The following is a 15,962-nucleotide window of genomic DNA, read 5'->3' as shown; positions in this document are numbered from 1 at the left end:
ATCACAAAATGATTTTTTCTATGTGTCTTTAATAACATGAGAGTATGTTTGATATACAAAAGCACATTTTTTAATTGGAATATATCTATAGACGCAATCAGGTTAATAAAGGTAATTATTGATTTTTAATCACTTTTACATAAATAAATTGATAAATTTTAGTGTAATTTGATCTTTTGCTCTGCCAGTATCTTTTTTATTGCATTTTACGAAATGCCTAAACAAAAGTATTTGACAGGTGCTGAAAAAATACAAATTTATTTATATCGTGGCTCAGAAATCTCACCAGCACTTTCTATACGAAAAATAGCAAGAAAAATTGGAAGATCTGACCATGTTGTACGAAACTACATTGCAAAAGGTGACAATTACGGTGTAAAAAAAGCAACAAACGGCAACAAAGTATTAACAAATCGGCAAATTAATCGAATTCGCTTCGAAGCAACCAAAAATAAATTGAATGCAACACAAATAAAGGATAAATTATTATTGCCTGTCACAAATAAACATGTTGCACATATTCTACGTACAACACCAAACGTAAAGTGGAAGAAACTACAGAAAAAACCAATGTTAAAAAAACACCATAAAATTGCTAGATTACAGTTTGCTAAAAACCGTATGCATTGGACTCATGAGTGGCAAAACGTAATATTTTCAGATGAAAAAAAGTTCAATTTAGATGGTCCAGACTCTTACAGTTGTTATTGGGATGATCTAAGAGGAATAAATGACCCACAAACAAAACGAAATTATGGAGGAGGAAGTTTAATGGTTTGGGGTGGATTTTCTTATTCAGGAAAATTGACTCTGTGTTGTGGTTTACCTAAAATGAACTCGATAAAGTATACAGAAATGTTGGATGATGTTCTCATAACTTATATGGATGAAAATATGGACGATAATGCCATATTTCAGCAAGATAATGCTGCAATTCACACATCTAGGCATTCTATGAAATGGTTTAGAGACCACAACATCCCGGTTATCGAATGGCCAGCTTGTAGCCCGGACTTAAATCCAATTGAGAACGTGTGGGGAATGCAATCAAGAAAAGTTTACGACGCTAAAGCAGCCGGACACCAATTTAAAACTGATACTGAGTTAAAGTGTAAAATCCTTGAAGCATGGTCCGAGTTGGATCAAACTACACTTCAACGACTAGTGGAGTCAATGAAAGGCAGAATTTTTGAGGTGATCCAGTGTAATGGAGGACATACGCATTACTAATTTCCATCTTTTAATGTCAAAAATATGACTGCGTTTATAGATATATTCCAATTAAAAAATGTACTTTTGTATATCAAAAATGCTCTCATGTTAATAAAGACACATAAAAAAATTTTTTGTGTGATTTTTATTAGCCCACAACACAACAATTATTTTGATAATAACTTGCATGCATATCAGTTGACAATTCATAGAAAAAAATTAAGACAAAGAGAAAAAAATTGATGCGTCTAAACGAATATGCCTCAGTGTATATATAATGTCATAAAGTGTATTATAATGTTCTCTTTATTCCTTCCCTCTTTATTTTTACATACTTATATTTACAATTTTTTTTTAGGTTTAAGACTGTTTACCTGATTCCTACAGCAAAAAAGAACTTTAAATTCTGTTGGCAATATTCTAAAGCGCGCACCTGATCTAAAAGAAGGTGAATGACGTCAAGTTTTCGAACAGTCGTTTCTCGGAAATTAACAAGTGGATAAAGAAGTTTAAAAAAATTATAATTTATAAAATTTAGCACAATTATATTATTAAAAAGTTTAAGCAAATTTTTATTTTTTACTTATTCTCAAAAAATTCTGTGAAAACATAAATTTTAACCTTAGGTTTGAATAAAGTCGTGTCAAAACACGTATTTTAGACGTCGAAATAAGGACGGCTAAATTAGGTTATTTAAAAACGTCATTTGGCGTTTCCGTTTAGCACTAGTTCTGAACGTCCTAAATTTACGACTTTTAGACGTCTGAAAAACACGCCTTTATTCCGTCCTAAAAAGACGTCATATGGCGTTGCCATTTCGAACGTCCTAAAAATACGTCTTTTCGACGTCATATGGGCGTTGCCGTGTCCACTAGGAATATTCTCTACAACTTTAAAAAAAAAATTAAAATCTTTTTTCCGTAAAAAACAAATAATTAAAATCCTTAACTATTCTATTTGACTCCATTTAATTCTGTTGGTTTTATTATCTGTTATTTAAAATATTATAAAATTATTTTATGTTATGTAATCCAGACTCAATAAATATTAACAATTATTTAGCACACTTACAGGTGTGTATATCTGAACTTTCAAAATGCTTTTCACACATATATTTCACTATTCTTATTAATTTTTTTATTAAAATCTTGAAATACAACTCTATCTTTTGTAATGATTCTTAATATTTCTTTATTCCAATTTGAGAAAGTTCACTTTTATTTTGGGTTGACTTTTATTTGGAAGTTTAAAAGTACTAACTGCATCGTCTCCTTGTTTTGTATATCTGCTACTACCACAGCCTTATATTGAGCAGTTTGCCTCAGGCATAATAAATCTTGATTCACAACAATAGGTTTCAGTTCCACTTCAAGTAACTGAACTGTAACTGAAAGATATTTTTGTTTACCTTTAAGAAACTTAACCTTATGATTCAACAATAAAAAATTTTGACCACTTGAATAAAGAAAAGAACTTATTAGACATAAAACTACAGCTATCTGAATGGGTAAATTATTATGTTTTTACTATTTTGCACTCCAAAAGATCTGGGTTCTAGTTTTTTGGGTACAAAGAGATTATACGAAAAGCTATTGTACACTTCCAGACTATCTAATCTAGTGACTGTTTAAATTCAATTAACTAATAAATATTTTTCATAAAAATAAAAAAAATAATAAAAAGTTTTCCTTTAACGAAAATATAAATTCATTCATGTAACGTGATTTTCAAAACATAACTCAATGATTTAACTCAAAGCAATATTTTGATTATTAAGCTAATAGAAAAAAAACAAACAATTTTTAAAAAAATAGTTTTTTTTTTTTTTAATTACAGAAATATTATATTAGGTTGGAAAAATTATTTAATAAAATTTTCATGTTTACAAAAGCTTTTAATAAAATTTATATGATTTATTAAAAATATTTTAAAATATAAATTGTTTAGTTTGAATTATAAATTGTTTAAAGGAAAATTAAAATTAAAAAGGTAACAAAAAAAAAAAAAAAAATAAACAATTAAAAAACAGAATCTTAAAATAAAAGTTGTCAAAAATAGAAAAAACTTCCTTATAAAACATTTGTTTTTTGTTTCTTAAGAAGCAAATGGATTTGTCAGCTGAGTACAAGCGGTATAGGTGGATGATCCACCACTAATCACAGCAACCAGTACAATCTCTAAGAGTAAAATTTTTACGTAAAAAGGAATGTTTTTTTTCAAAATCCAATAAAAATAGCATGGCAATATAAAAGATGTCATTGTTACTGTTGTACCGCCAACAATAGATAGAATGACTTCGAAATGAGGAACAGCTTCAGATATACCAATTATAAAAAAGACTATTGATGATCTTAGTATGACTCTTGTTCTACCAAAATCTGAAAATAAATTTAAATATATCAACCTAATCTCCAAGATACACAGCATCAACCTTTTTAGCGTTCGTTATTACTAACTTGCAAACAGAGAGCAAATTTTAAACATATTCATGCTTATACTTAAGTCGAATTAAATATAAACATAAAAAAATCCAACAACTGGAGCCTGAAAAAAAAACTCTAAAATTTAAGCCCCATTTACTGCAAATGTAAATGTAACCAGTTTGTAAAATATTTTTCTTACTATACTCAACTAAATTTCTCACTTTAACTTGAGAGGGTTATAAATTTGATAATTCATAATTTTCTAATATCAAGAGATTAATCAAATGGCCACACTTTTTTTGCCTAAAAAATTAGGATAATTTAGGAGATTTTACAAGGTTCTTAAGGAGACCTACCGAGTTTAAGAAAAAGAATAAAAATCTCAAGAGATTTTTGGAAGAATTTCAAAATAAAGTGGCACTGAAATATTTTCTTTTTATTTAAAAACTGTTAGAATGCCTAGCTAAGATAAATAAAATTAGGGAATAAACACTGTTATCTAAAAAAACTAATATTCCTACACATACAAAAATATTATCTTGAAACAAATCAATTTCATACTTGCATTAGAAAATCATAAAATTTAACATTGCACAAAATAGATGACTAAGCAGCAAACAATAATCAAAAATCATCACACACAGCCGATTTCAAAAATTTTTCATATCATCCAGTCATAAAAAAGAATAATCAAATCAAAAAAAAAAAAAAAAAAAAAAAAAAAAAAAAAAAAAAAAAAAGGTTGAAAAACTAAAACATCCAAATGTAAATCTCAGTTTTCCTGTCAATAAGTAAAAAGTACTTATTGACAGGAAATAATGTCAATAAGTACTTTTTTTGCTGCTGTAATTTTTTTTAGTAAGTCCTGCTTTTCAGAGGCAACTCTCTTTAGCGCATTAGATTTTAGAATGGTTGACTTAATTTTATTTAATGATTTCTGCTTTACCGCTTGCAATGCATAATCATCAATGATTTTGCCGGTTATTTGTTTGGAAAAACGGTTAACCGTCCCCATTAAACTGTCGGTTAACCGACTATGCGTTTTTGAATGAAGTCCTTATTTTTTGGTAATAGTGTACACATGCATTGTATGTATTATGATAATGTAATTATTTTATATTTTGTTGTTAATCATATGCATAATAAACAAACAGTTTTTCTTAAATTTACTGAAAATATTATATTACACTATGTTTGGTCGGGAAAGGCCTGCGATCGCACTCTGATCATGACCACGCATACAATATTTAGTTGCGACATTGATGTTTTGAGAACATTCAAGTTTAAGTTTGACATTAACATTTTTGTTGACTTTTCATTCGTTATAAGCCAAAATATTTTTATATAAAAAAATTATATATATAAAATATAAAAACATTTGATTAGTAAAGATTAAAGTTATGAAGTTAATTTTTAGCGTGTATTATAAAAACTAATTGTTACGCGGAAAAACATGGAAACATACTTAAACAAGAATGTTCTCAAAACATTTTGTAGCGGAAAGAATATTCGCGAACACTAAAAACCCGCCAAATCTAGAAACAAAGATTGTTATTGGTTAAAAAAATACGCCGACTAAGCGAATTAAAGTTCCAGAGTGATCCGAAGTTTTCGTCGAGATTTCTATTGTAAATTGTTATAAGAATATATAACAAACAAATTTTATTTCAATACTCTGGCTTATTCGAAATGAAAGAATTTAATACTTTGGCTTATAACGAATGAAAAGTCAACAAAAATGTTAATGTCAAACTTTACTAAGTTGCACAAAAGATCATAAAAAACGTAAATTAATGTAATACATTTATAATGTACACATTGTTTAACCATCGTCATTGTTATTCGTCAGTTCGACATGGTTGCTGATTTGTATTTCTTCATCTTCATCATCATTTTCATTAACCAAGTTTTCCAAACGCATCTCTGAATTTTCGTATAGAAAAACCAGCATCTCTGCATGTTCAGGCGTTAGTTGACACCTTTTCTTTGTTATGACATTTCCTGCACTTGAAAACACTCTCTCGCTCGGACAGCTGGCAGCTGTGATGCAGAAAAGTTGTGCAGCCAACCTAAAGATAAGGGGGAAACGAAAACTGTTTGACTTCCACCACACTAATGGATCTCCCGTGAGTGGTACAGCAGCTTCTGCAATATAAATTTGCATCTCCTGTCTAAAAGTGGGTTGAGGTGAACTGGTAATTGTGCTTGGCTTGTAGATTCGTGAAAACAAATCCACCTTTGTTTTCTTCTTTTTGGTGGCTGCAGGGGCTGGTGCAGGGCTGGCAAATTGTGGCTGAAATGTGGCGTACAACTCTTCTGAATACATTATTAAACTGGCTTTGTCTTCGGCAGTCAAAAATGGCAAGCTTTTGAATCGAGGATCCAGGAGGGCAGCAACCATGCCTAAATAGCGAGGAAAGTCATTGCCAACCAAACCGTTGGTTTATTTTGTTAACAAGCTTTTGTTTCAGCTGTATAACGGCCCACGTGTCATTCCCCTCATCCGGCTTTAGGAAATCAAGCAATCCGAATAATGCTTGGTCTCACAGTCCATTATAGGACGAACAGGCTGGGGAAGCCTGGATGCTGGAGTTTGATAGTAGTTAGCATTTGTCTTGATCTCATCCATCTGAATTTATTTGAGGACATTCCAGGACGGATTCGAACTTGTAAAAAACTTTGCCACTCTTCTGATGTCCGCCAGCGCACTCATCACTGTCTGGACAGCGTTGATGCTGTTATTTATGGCTAATTGGCTTGTGTGCCCGACACACCGTACCACACGCTGCACACGTTTGCTTGAGTTTAGTGCTAGCACAATGTTTGCGGAATTATCTGACACCACCGCAAAGGGTTCTGGAATTTGCCAAGCATCCATTGCTTTCTCCAGGCCTGCCTATAGGTTGACGCTTATGTGGCGCTCCTAAGAGTGGATCAGGTTGATTGCATAACTGACAAGATTCCAGTTCTAGTCAATCAAATGTATTGAAACCGCTATTAAGCTTTCATTTGAATTTTATGTCAATGCATCCTTTGTGAGACAAGGATATAAGTTCATTTGTCCCATAATTTCATGCACCTCGGCAAAAATGGATGCCTTTCTTTTTTGAAATTGCAAAGTTATTCGTGTGACAACTGATGTGTATCCTATCATTGGAACACCTGCAATTAATTTAAGTAACCAGGATTATTACTATCATATTAATATCACCCGCACCAGATGTCCCAGCAACCAGATTTGGAGGATGACGCAATTTCAGGTGATTTTGCATTGCAGACGTACTTCCTCCTTTGCATGATATTGTCTCACCACATACATCGCACAAAGCAACATAATTATCTGCTTTCTTAAAATACTTCCATACAATGCTCTTTATGTGGCTAGACATTATGCTCTGAACAAATTAAGTATTATATTGAAAAAAGTAACCTGTTTGTAATGTTTCAACACGGCCGGGTTTGTTGGTTTTTACGGAAAAAATTAGAAGGCCAGTTTTTTGTTGTTGTTGTAATTATTGAGTTTTCATAGAAAATGCTGGAATAATAAAAAGATAAATTATTAAAACAAATAAACAACTGTTTAAAATTCTTTTTTATTTAAAGTAATATAAACATTCATAAAATCACAATAAATTTTAAAATACTGTGAAATTAACAACAAGAAATAAATTAATCATTATGCTTTCTTTTTGTTCTCTTTGATTTAAAAGCAACAATCTCGTCTTTTCTTTTTCCACCATTGATAATTATTTGCTTGTTGTTAAAGTATATGTTTATAATTTTATTATTAATAAATATTATAGCATTATTAAAATGTTGAGGACACATGAAGATCCACCTCTTCCAAGATTCAGGAGCTTTCTTGCAGCATATCTGATACTATCAGCATTTAAAAATAAATTTTCTTGAGCTAAATCTACTTTAGCAAAGCAATGGGATATATATGATGCAAGATGTTTCCCAGGTAATTGAAGCCCCCCTCTAGAAAGCAAATTTGTATACTCAACACAAATGGTGACCTCATGATTTAATAACGCTTCACATTTAGAACAAACAAATTTTATAGAGATTTTTTTCATAATAAATCCTGCAATGTAGGTTGCCACCTCCTTGCTGTCATCGTCTAAATCAATCTCTTCAAAATCATTTTCAAAATCGATTTAACATGAAAGGTCTGGACTTGTCTCTGGTTTAAGATTTAAATCCCAGTAATTTATATCTTCTTTCATTAGAGATTTAATTTGAAGTATTTTCTCAGAAGATTCAACTTCACGTAAACCAACAAGAAAACGACCTCTGCTCATTTGTTTATATTTTGAAAATTGACGTTCTAGAGGGTCACTTTGGAAACGACTTGTTAAAATGTAAGTATAACCTTCATTGAGTAAATCATCACACAAATCAGCAGAACTTTGTAATGTTTTTATCATAGCATTTGCTGTTTGCTTGCTAAGAGTAAACTTTCCACACTACTTTAACTGTTTTATTTGCCATTCATTAATCCACTTCGAAAAACAACGTAAGAATTCAGTTATATAGTTATTTGAATATTTTGACTTTGAATTCGATATTAACCATCAACTATTAATAAGGCGTAAAAATTCAGCTGCAGATAAATCTTGTGGAAAATAACTTTTAATGGCAGCTGACGTTGTTTCATGAAAAACATTCAAAGCAAGAGGAAAACTTTGCTTATCATTTCCTGGATGTAAAGTTTGAAATGTGAGTTTATCTGCCTTACGTAAATTAGCACTAAGTTTTTCATCTTTTTCGTAAGTTTTATGGAGAAGATGCCAAGATATTTCACCAGCAGTAACTTTTTTTTTTTTTTTTTTTTTTTAGAATATTCACCTTTCCAAGGCCCGAGGGGGGCCACTACAGTCGAGGAGGCTACTCATTTTTTTGTGTTTAAACTAAAATAGGATCATAAAGTCCATCGAAATGGAAAACAGGGAATATAAATCGCTTAGAATTAAGTAGATTATTTCGAATATTTTTTAAGAGATGAACACTATCATACATAAGGTAAATTTTTTTTTCTTCGTACACAATAAAATGATCTTCTTCAGATTTACCAGTTCCGAAGCATTTAATCAACTGTCCATATCCTGATACATTTGTCGAATGATTGTCTGCAACTATTGAACGTACATTAAATCCTGCTAATTTCAAAACAGACAAACTTTCTTTAATTTCAAGGAAAACTGTATCTCGATTTATTTTTGTTTGTGGACAAGACTTTATGACATAAGGGATAGATTTTTTTAAACTCACATCCATAAAAACAAGGATACTTTTGAAAAAGTTACCATTTTTATCCAAACCAACATATTTACCGCTACTATACTCACTACATTTCTGTAAATACATTTCATCCAACATTAAAATACAGTCTGGGTCTACTTTTCCTTCCTCCAAAAGTAACTTAATAGCTTTTAAGGGTTCAATTCCTCCGTATGCTTGCTTTGAAGTATAGCGTTGTAATAATGAAAAACGAAGAACTTCAGATGAATATGGTTTCCTGCCTTTCGGTTTATAATATTGGATACTATGAATTTCATCTAAAATAGTATTTTTTTTTTCTGCAACAAAAATACGCATATATGATGCAAGGTTTTCTAATATGCTAATATTTTTAAGTAAATATTGGTTTTGCTTAAACCACTTTGGAAGAGGAATTTGACATCCATTGTGATGCAACTTTACATGCAAAGTAGAATCGACTTGTATTGATTCAATACAGGGAGCATTATCAATAGATGCCACACTAAAAATACAATAATATAAAATATGGGAGTCATATTTTTGAAAAATAAAGCCAACAGGACTTGAAGATGAATTTAACATTTCTAGGTCTTTGATAGAATCTTTTTCCATAAAAATATCCGATTCCTCTTGAATGCTTGTGACACATCTAGTTGGAGATTTTCTTGATGGACCTGGAATAGATAATAACAGAGAAGGTGGAATGTTTTTTATTGCATCATTTGAATAAATAGTTGGTATCATATGAAGATCATAAATAAGAGTCATTCTAACACCGTGCTTTAGAAATTTTGGATCAAAGTGTGCACTACAAACACCTGAATGTTCTGTAGGAAACCAATTTTTTCTATTAACAAACTTAATCCATTTTTTTCTTAACTCAGGTCTTTTAAGAGCATCAGGAAATGCAAAAATACTATTTTCTTTGTTATAAACTGTTGTTTCTGAAGTCAATTTTAGAGTATTCACATTTGTATTTGATGATTTACTTTTGTTCTATATTTAACAAACTCTATAATACAAAAAAACTGCAAAGGTTTTCTTTTCTAAATCAGATTTATTTGCATTTAAAGTCTTATAAGAAAAAAATAACAAAAAATTGTTTATTTAATAATGAAAAAATATTATTAAATTATATGCATTTATTTTTTGCATTTAAAAAAAAATTGGTAGAATCTCAGTATCTCAGGTAGAGTTCTAACATATAAACTTGTTTGCATTTCACAAAAAAGATCTTTATTTTATGCAATCTTTATGTTTTATAGCTGAAGGATTTTCTATTTAAAAATCTTAAAATAATTAAATTGATAAAGACTTGATAATTAGTCGTTCTGGTATTGAAATTAATGAAAATATAACAGTTTGCCTACACCATGAATATGTTTACTTAAATCGTTACTCAACAATCACAATAATTTGCTGTGATCCATTTCACTTACACAATGGAAAAAGAAGAAATGATATTACTACTTAGCCATAAAACTTTTTTAAAGCTTTATCGTAACTATATATAAGAGTTTTTTTATTGTAAAACTCTCACTAAAGCAGTAATTATAAAGTTTTTAGAAGGATGTAAAGAAATTAATATCTAACTTGCTGGAAAATTCAAAAACATTGGTATTAATGTTACTCCTGGAGAAAAGATATGTCCCGCATGTAAGATTAAATTGATGTCATTTAAAGATAATGGAACAGGAAAATTGACTTGCAGCTAGATTTATGAAGATAAAGATAATGAACTAATTATAAACAAATTGTTAAAAGAAAATCTTTATTCATCTTTGACGGTTATGAACTAAGTCCTCTTAAAATGCATGCTGTGAATAGACACTCAAGAGTTGCTCTTGGTAAAAAGAAATTATTACATGTTCAAAAAACAGTAAAGTTAGGTATTGCAAGGACTTTAAATATAGATCTTGATCAGTTAAGCCAAGAAGATTCCTTTAATAAATTATCTAAGGAAGTTAAATATAAAGCAAATGACATGGATTTACTTATAGTAAAAATCAAAGAAAAAATTTTAATTTCAAATCGGAATCAACAAAGGAAAATTCAACTACTAACTACTGGTTCAACTACTGGTATTCAACTACTGGTTCCAATTTCTTGGTCTAACAAAGATATAGAAAGAGAATTTAGTGTTACTAATTATATGGTGCAGATATCACACAAATTGCTTCAGAAAAATGGTATATTATTGTTTCCTGAAGAAAAAGAAAAAAAAAGAAATATTTCAAGAGACTGTAGATAAAATTATTGAACTTTATTGTAACGATGAAAATAGCAGACAAATGGCTGGTAAAAAAGATTTTGTGAGTATAGCTTGAAGATCTCACATGCAAAAGCGTTTAATTCTCTCAAATCTAAATGAACTATACGCTAAGTTTAAAACCAGTCATCCAGATATAAAGACTTGTTTTTCTAACTTTAGCTCGCATCATTCAAAATGGTGCATTACAGTAGGAGCATCTGGTACGCATACAGTATGTGTGTACCTACCATCAAAATGTTAAGTTAATGATTAGTGCAGTGGAATTGTTAAAGGATTATCATGAACTTTTGATATGCTTGTTTGTTGTAGGGTATCAATGTATCTTGCAATTCTTGTTTGTAACAAGAATTGCAAGATACATCGTTGCCCTTTGTGTCCAGAAGATTCTAAATTAGGAAATTATCTTGAAAATGAGTTGAGTTCTCAAGAAGTTATTAGTGGAGACAATGCTTGTTGTATAGATTACAAACAATGGAAGACAACAGACCGATCTGAGCTAGTAAGTCTGACAGAAACCACAAGTAGTTTCATTAATACTCTGACAAATAAGTTACAAATGCTTACTGTTCATTCTTATATTGTGAAAAGTCAAGCTGCTTCTTTAAGAAAATTAAAAGATGAGTTAAGTAGTACTGAGGTCCTTTGTGATTTCTCAGAAAACTATGACTATGTAGTATAAGACAAAGTAGAAAGTTTTCACTGGAAAAAAATTCAAGCAACATTGCATCCAACAGTAGTGTAATATAAAGTAAATAATGTTTTCAAATATGATTTAATATGTTTTATCTCTGATAATTTACTGCATGATGTAGATATGGTATATCCTGTGATGAAGTTAACAGTTAAACATATTAAAATCAATATTTCTCATCAAATAGAAACTGTTCATTACTTTTTAGATGGGTGTGCTGACCAGTACAAAAACTGTAAACACTTCATAAATATATGCCACCATAAACAAGATTTTTCTATGAAATGTGCATGGTCTTTTTTTGCTACAAGTCACGGTAAATCACCCTGTGATGGTATTGGTGGGAATGTTAAACGACTAACTTCAATTGCTAACCTTCATCGAACAACAACAAATCATATACTTACAGCATTGCAATCTTTTATTTTTGTCAAAATGAAATCATAGGAATTAATTTTATTACATATCTAAGGAGTCAAACATGATAATCTGAATTGAAATGGAGCAAAGATATTTAACCACAAAAACGTTACCAGGCACTCGCAGCTATCACAATTTCATTCCAATAAGTAACACAAAAATTGGAACTAAAGTTGTTTCTGAACAATTGGAGTATTCATTTGTTTTTAATTTTCAAACTGATGGGATTATTAAAAAATACTTGATTGATGTAAGCATTGGAGTGTGTGTATGTTTGATATATGATAAGAACCCATGGATCGGACTAGTTGAGGAGATTGATGTTGAAAATAAAGACTTTTAAGTTAGATTCACGCATCCATGTTACCCTTCAAATTCATATTATTGGCCTTCTAGAGATGACGTGTGATGGGTTCCATCAACAAACCTATTGTTAATGATTAATATCCCAACAACTGTCACAGAAAGACAATACAAAATCAGTGAAATTGATCATCAACGCATTAAAGACAGCTGGGCAAACTTTAAACCAGAGAACTAATTTTTTATAAAACTGTTAAAGATTGTTAATTCTTATTGCCTTCTAATTTTAATTTTTCTTATTACAGTTTACTTATTTCAATTTGTTTATTTATTTGTTATTGTTCAATTTATTTCTATATTTTTTGGTTTATTATTATAAGACTTAAAAATGCAAATAAATTTAATTTAAAAAATAAAAACCCTTGCAGTTCTTTTATATTATAGAGTTTGTTACATATAAAACCTCAAGAAAAAATTTCAGAATCATACCATTTAGGCATCTCAATATAAACATTTTTTTGTATGGGGTATCAAAAAACAAACAAAAAGTGTTACACCATTTTGAAATTAGATTTTCATATAAAAGCTTGATTTTTTTTTTTTTTTTTTGGGGGGGGGGAGGGGTTTAGCCATAGTTTTGAGTTCCTCGCCCTAACAAATAGTTAGGTAAACATTTTTACCACTTTTGAACAAGTATTTTCAGAAGTTAAAGCAAATTGTGTTGTGCAATTAGCTAAAAAATTAAATGGTGCTGAAAAAAACAGTCAAAAAAGAGGTTGGGACAAAGTATCGATATCTCTGAAACAATATAGATTCAGATACTAAAATTTTGAGTGAAGTTTTCTTTCATTAATTTAAGCTTGTATTCAAAAAATCATCAAAATCCAAGATGGCATAGTGCCGAAAATTTTTGTTTGGTTGTTTTGACACAGAATGACCCTAAAACATCATCATTTGACATGTATTTTATTTATTCAATGTCTGAAAGTTACCTATTTCAAAAAACATCACAAACGCTGCTGATGCCTTTTTGTTTAGGGGTCATCCATAAATTACGTCACAAAATTTTTGACCATTTTTGACCTCATCCTTCCCCCCTCCTCATCACAAAATTGTAACACTTAAGAAGCAAGTTTTATATGAGTCGCCACAAAACCACCAACCTCCCTCTATCTCCTTATAGTGAGACGTAATTTATGGATGACCCCCTATAAGTAGTAAAACATCTATTTTACAACAATAAAACTTTTTCTATAAGATATAAATTTTTCAATTAATTTTAAAACTAATAAGCATTTTAATTAGAACAAATGCTAATATAAATATAAGTATAAATATATAAATATATAAATATATAAATTCAAATATATATATATATATATATATATATATATATATATATATATATATATATATATATATATATATATATATATATATATTCAAACAATTAAATAAACATTAATTGCAATAAATATAAATTTTAAATATATTGGTTTTTTATATAAATTGATAACAGATTCGCACTTAAAATAATTTTCAAACAAACTAACAAAAAATCTTACTATTCTCTGTTTTAAAATACTTTTCTAGCTGTCGACTAATTGGATTTATTGTAATAACAAAAGTAAACAGCAAATGAAGAGTAATCACAACTTCAGATATTGTAATCATAAACTTTCCATTTCCTATTTGGTTTTTGAGTGTTTTTAAAATATTGCCATCTACTTTACTACCAAAAGCAAGATAAGGTAAGACTGCAACAGGTATATACATAAAGAGTACAGCTATAAATGCCCAGATTGCTGCAAGAGGAAATTTATCTGGAAATTTCATATCAGTTTGGAATGTTGGAAAAACTGTTGCACCTCCAAAAGCAAATGCAATTGTTCCAAAAGCAGAAAAAAAAGATTCAAATGTTTCTGTTGTCCTTGTATCATCAGGTGCAATACCCTTTTCATACAAGTACATACTTGTTCTGATAATTATAAATATGCATGCTATTATTGTGCAAAGACTTGCAGCTAAAGCAAATTGCCAAATTTCTTTGGGGGAGTTGAGCCATGTAAATGGTAAAAGAACAAGTCCACATATCAAAACAAACACTCTAAATTCATTTTTTTGCGTTAGAGTACCAATATTTCCGTTCACAATTGATGATATTTGATTTGCTGATAGTAAGAGAAAAACAGTACAAACTCCTACCAAAGTAACAAGAACACAAATTTCAACTATTCGTTTTCCCAATTTACCAGCTGCATACTTTCCAATTTCAGGGTAAGGATCTCGTATGTGTTGCCTAGAGCTTTCTAATGTTCTAGTTGTTAACATCCAGCATTGACCAAGAATAATTCCACAATAAAGTGACATGCAGCAACCAAGTATTAACAAAACAATTCCTGTCCATCCAGATTCACTTAGAGCTTTAGGGATAGCTAAAATCCCACTGCCAGCCATAGTTGCTACTATGAACAAAGCACATGTTGTAACAGATATTCCTTTTTCTTTAACTTTAATGCAATCATCGTTAACGTTAATAAACTCTTGACCGGTTATATCTGCCATACTAAAACTCGTGACTTTTTTACTCACATAATATTTGAAGACCACTTCGTTTTTATGCGTAATCTTTGATGTTGTTCCGTAACGTACTTTATAACAGGCCTAATCACCGCGCGGGTGAAGTAATAACTGGAGGCGAATTCCTATAGAACAGCGCACAGTGACTCAAAACAACAACAAAATGGTAATAAACCCCTCACAACTTTTCTCTAAATTAAGTGCCCTTTTTTAAATAATATTAAATTGCAATAATTTTTTATTTCAAAAGTATAAATAATTTTTTAATATAATTTTTATTTTTTATTTTATAGTAAAAAGAAGTGAAAAAATTTGTTATTATTTTCAAAAAAATCTGAAAAATGTGAGATTTTTATTTAACTAAAAAAGAGTAGTCTTAATTTAAATAAAAGTGTATATTTATTTTAAAGATAATCTTTTGGCTTTATATATTTCAAATTTACTAAAAAAAAAAAAAAAGGCTGATTTTTTTTGTTTAAGTTTAAAGATTTTTGGAAAAAAAGGCAAGTAATTGTATTTTTTTGGTTTATACATCAGCTAAATAAATGTTCCACCGAGTTCCAAAAAAATATATTTTTTTTCTAGTTAATTAACATTTCTACTTTTAAAATATAAAGGGATAACTGCGGTCTCCTGCGGTAATGGAAGTTATAAAAGAAATACAAATGTTGTTAAGCACTTAAAAACCTTGTTTTCCGCCATTTTTGAAAGTATTTTGTTATAATCAAAACAAATGAAAATGGCGAGAAACTTAAATTTTTATTTTTTACTTGTATTACTTGCTCTAATATAGTTT

At 29.7% G+C, this 15,962-nt stretch overlaps 1 protein-coding gene across 1 annotated transcript; it reads right to left on the bottom strand.

The window, feature by feature from the left end:
* Positions 1-3,011: 3,011 nt before the first annotated feature.
* LOC100209277 (uncharacterized) lies at positions 3,012-15,218 on the bottom strand. Its single transcript, XM_065805284.1, has 2 exons — positions 14,152-15,218; positions 3,012-3,590 (listed from the first exon to the last, which is right to left on the bottom strand). Exons 1-2 carry the CDS (start codon positions 15,149-15,151, stop codon positions 3,307-3,309), a joined length of 1,284 nt encoding a protein of 427 aa, XP_065661356.1. The 5' UTR covers positions 15,152-15,218; the 3' UTR covers positions 3,012-3,306.
* Between the last annotated feature and the right edge of the window lie 744 nt (positions 15,219-15,962).

This window comes from Hydra vulgaris, chromosome 09 (assembly GCF_038396675.1).
Source record: "Hydra vulgaris chromosome 09, alternate assembly HydraT2T_AEP".
Taxonomy (NCBI): Eukaryota; Metazoa; Cnidaria; class Hydrozoa; order Anthoathecata; family Hydridae; genus Hydra; species Hydra vulgaris.
Note: the sequence above shows the minus strand (reverse complement) of the source record. Positions and strands in the feature narration are given on the sequence as shown.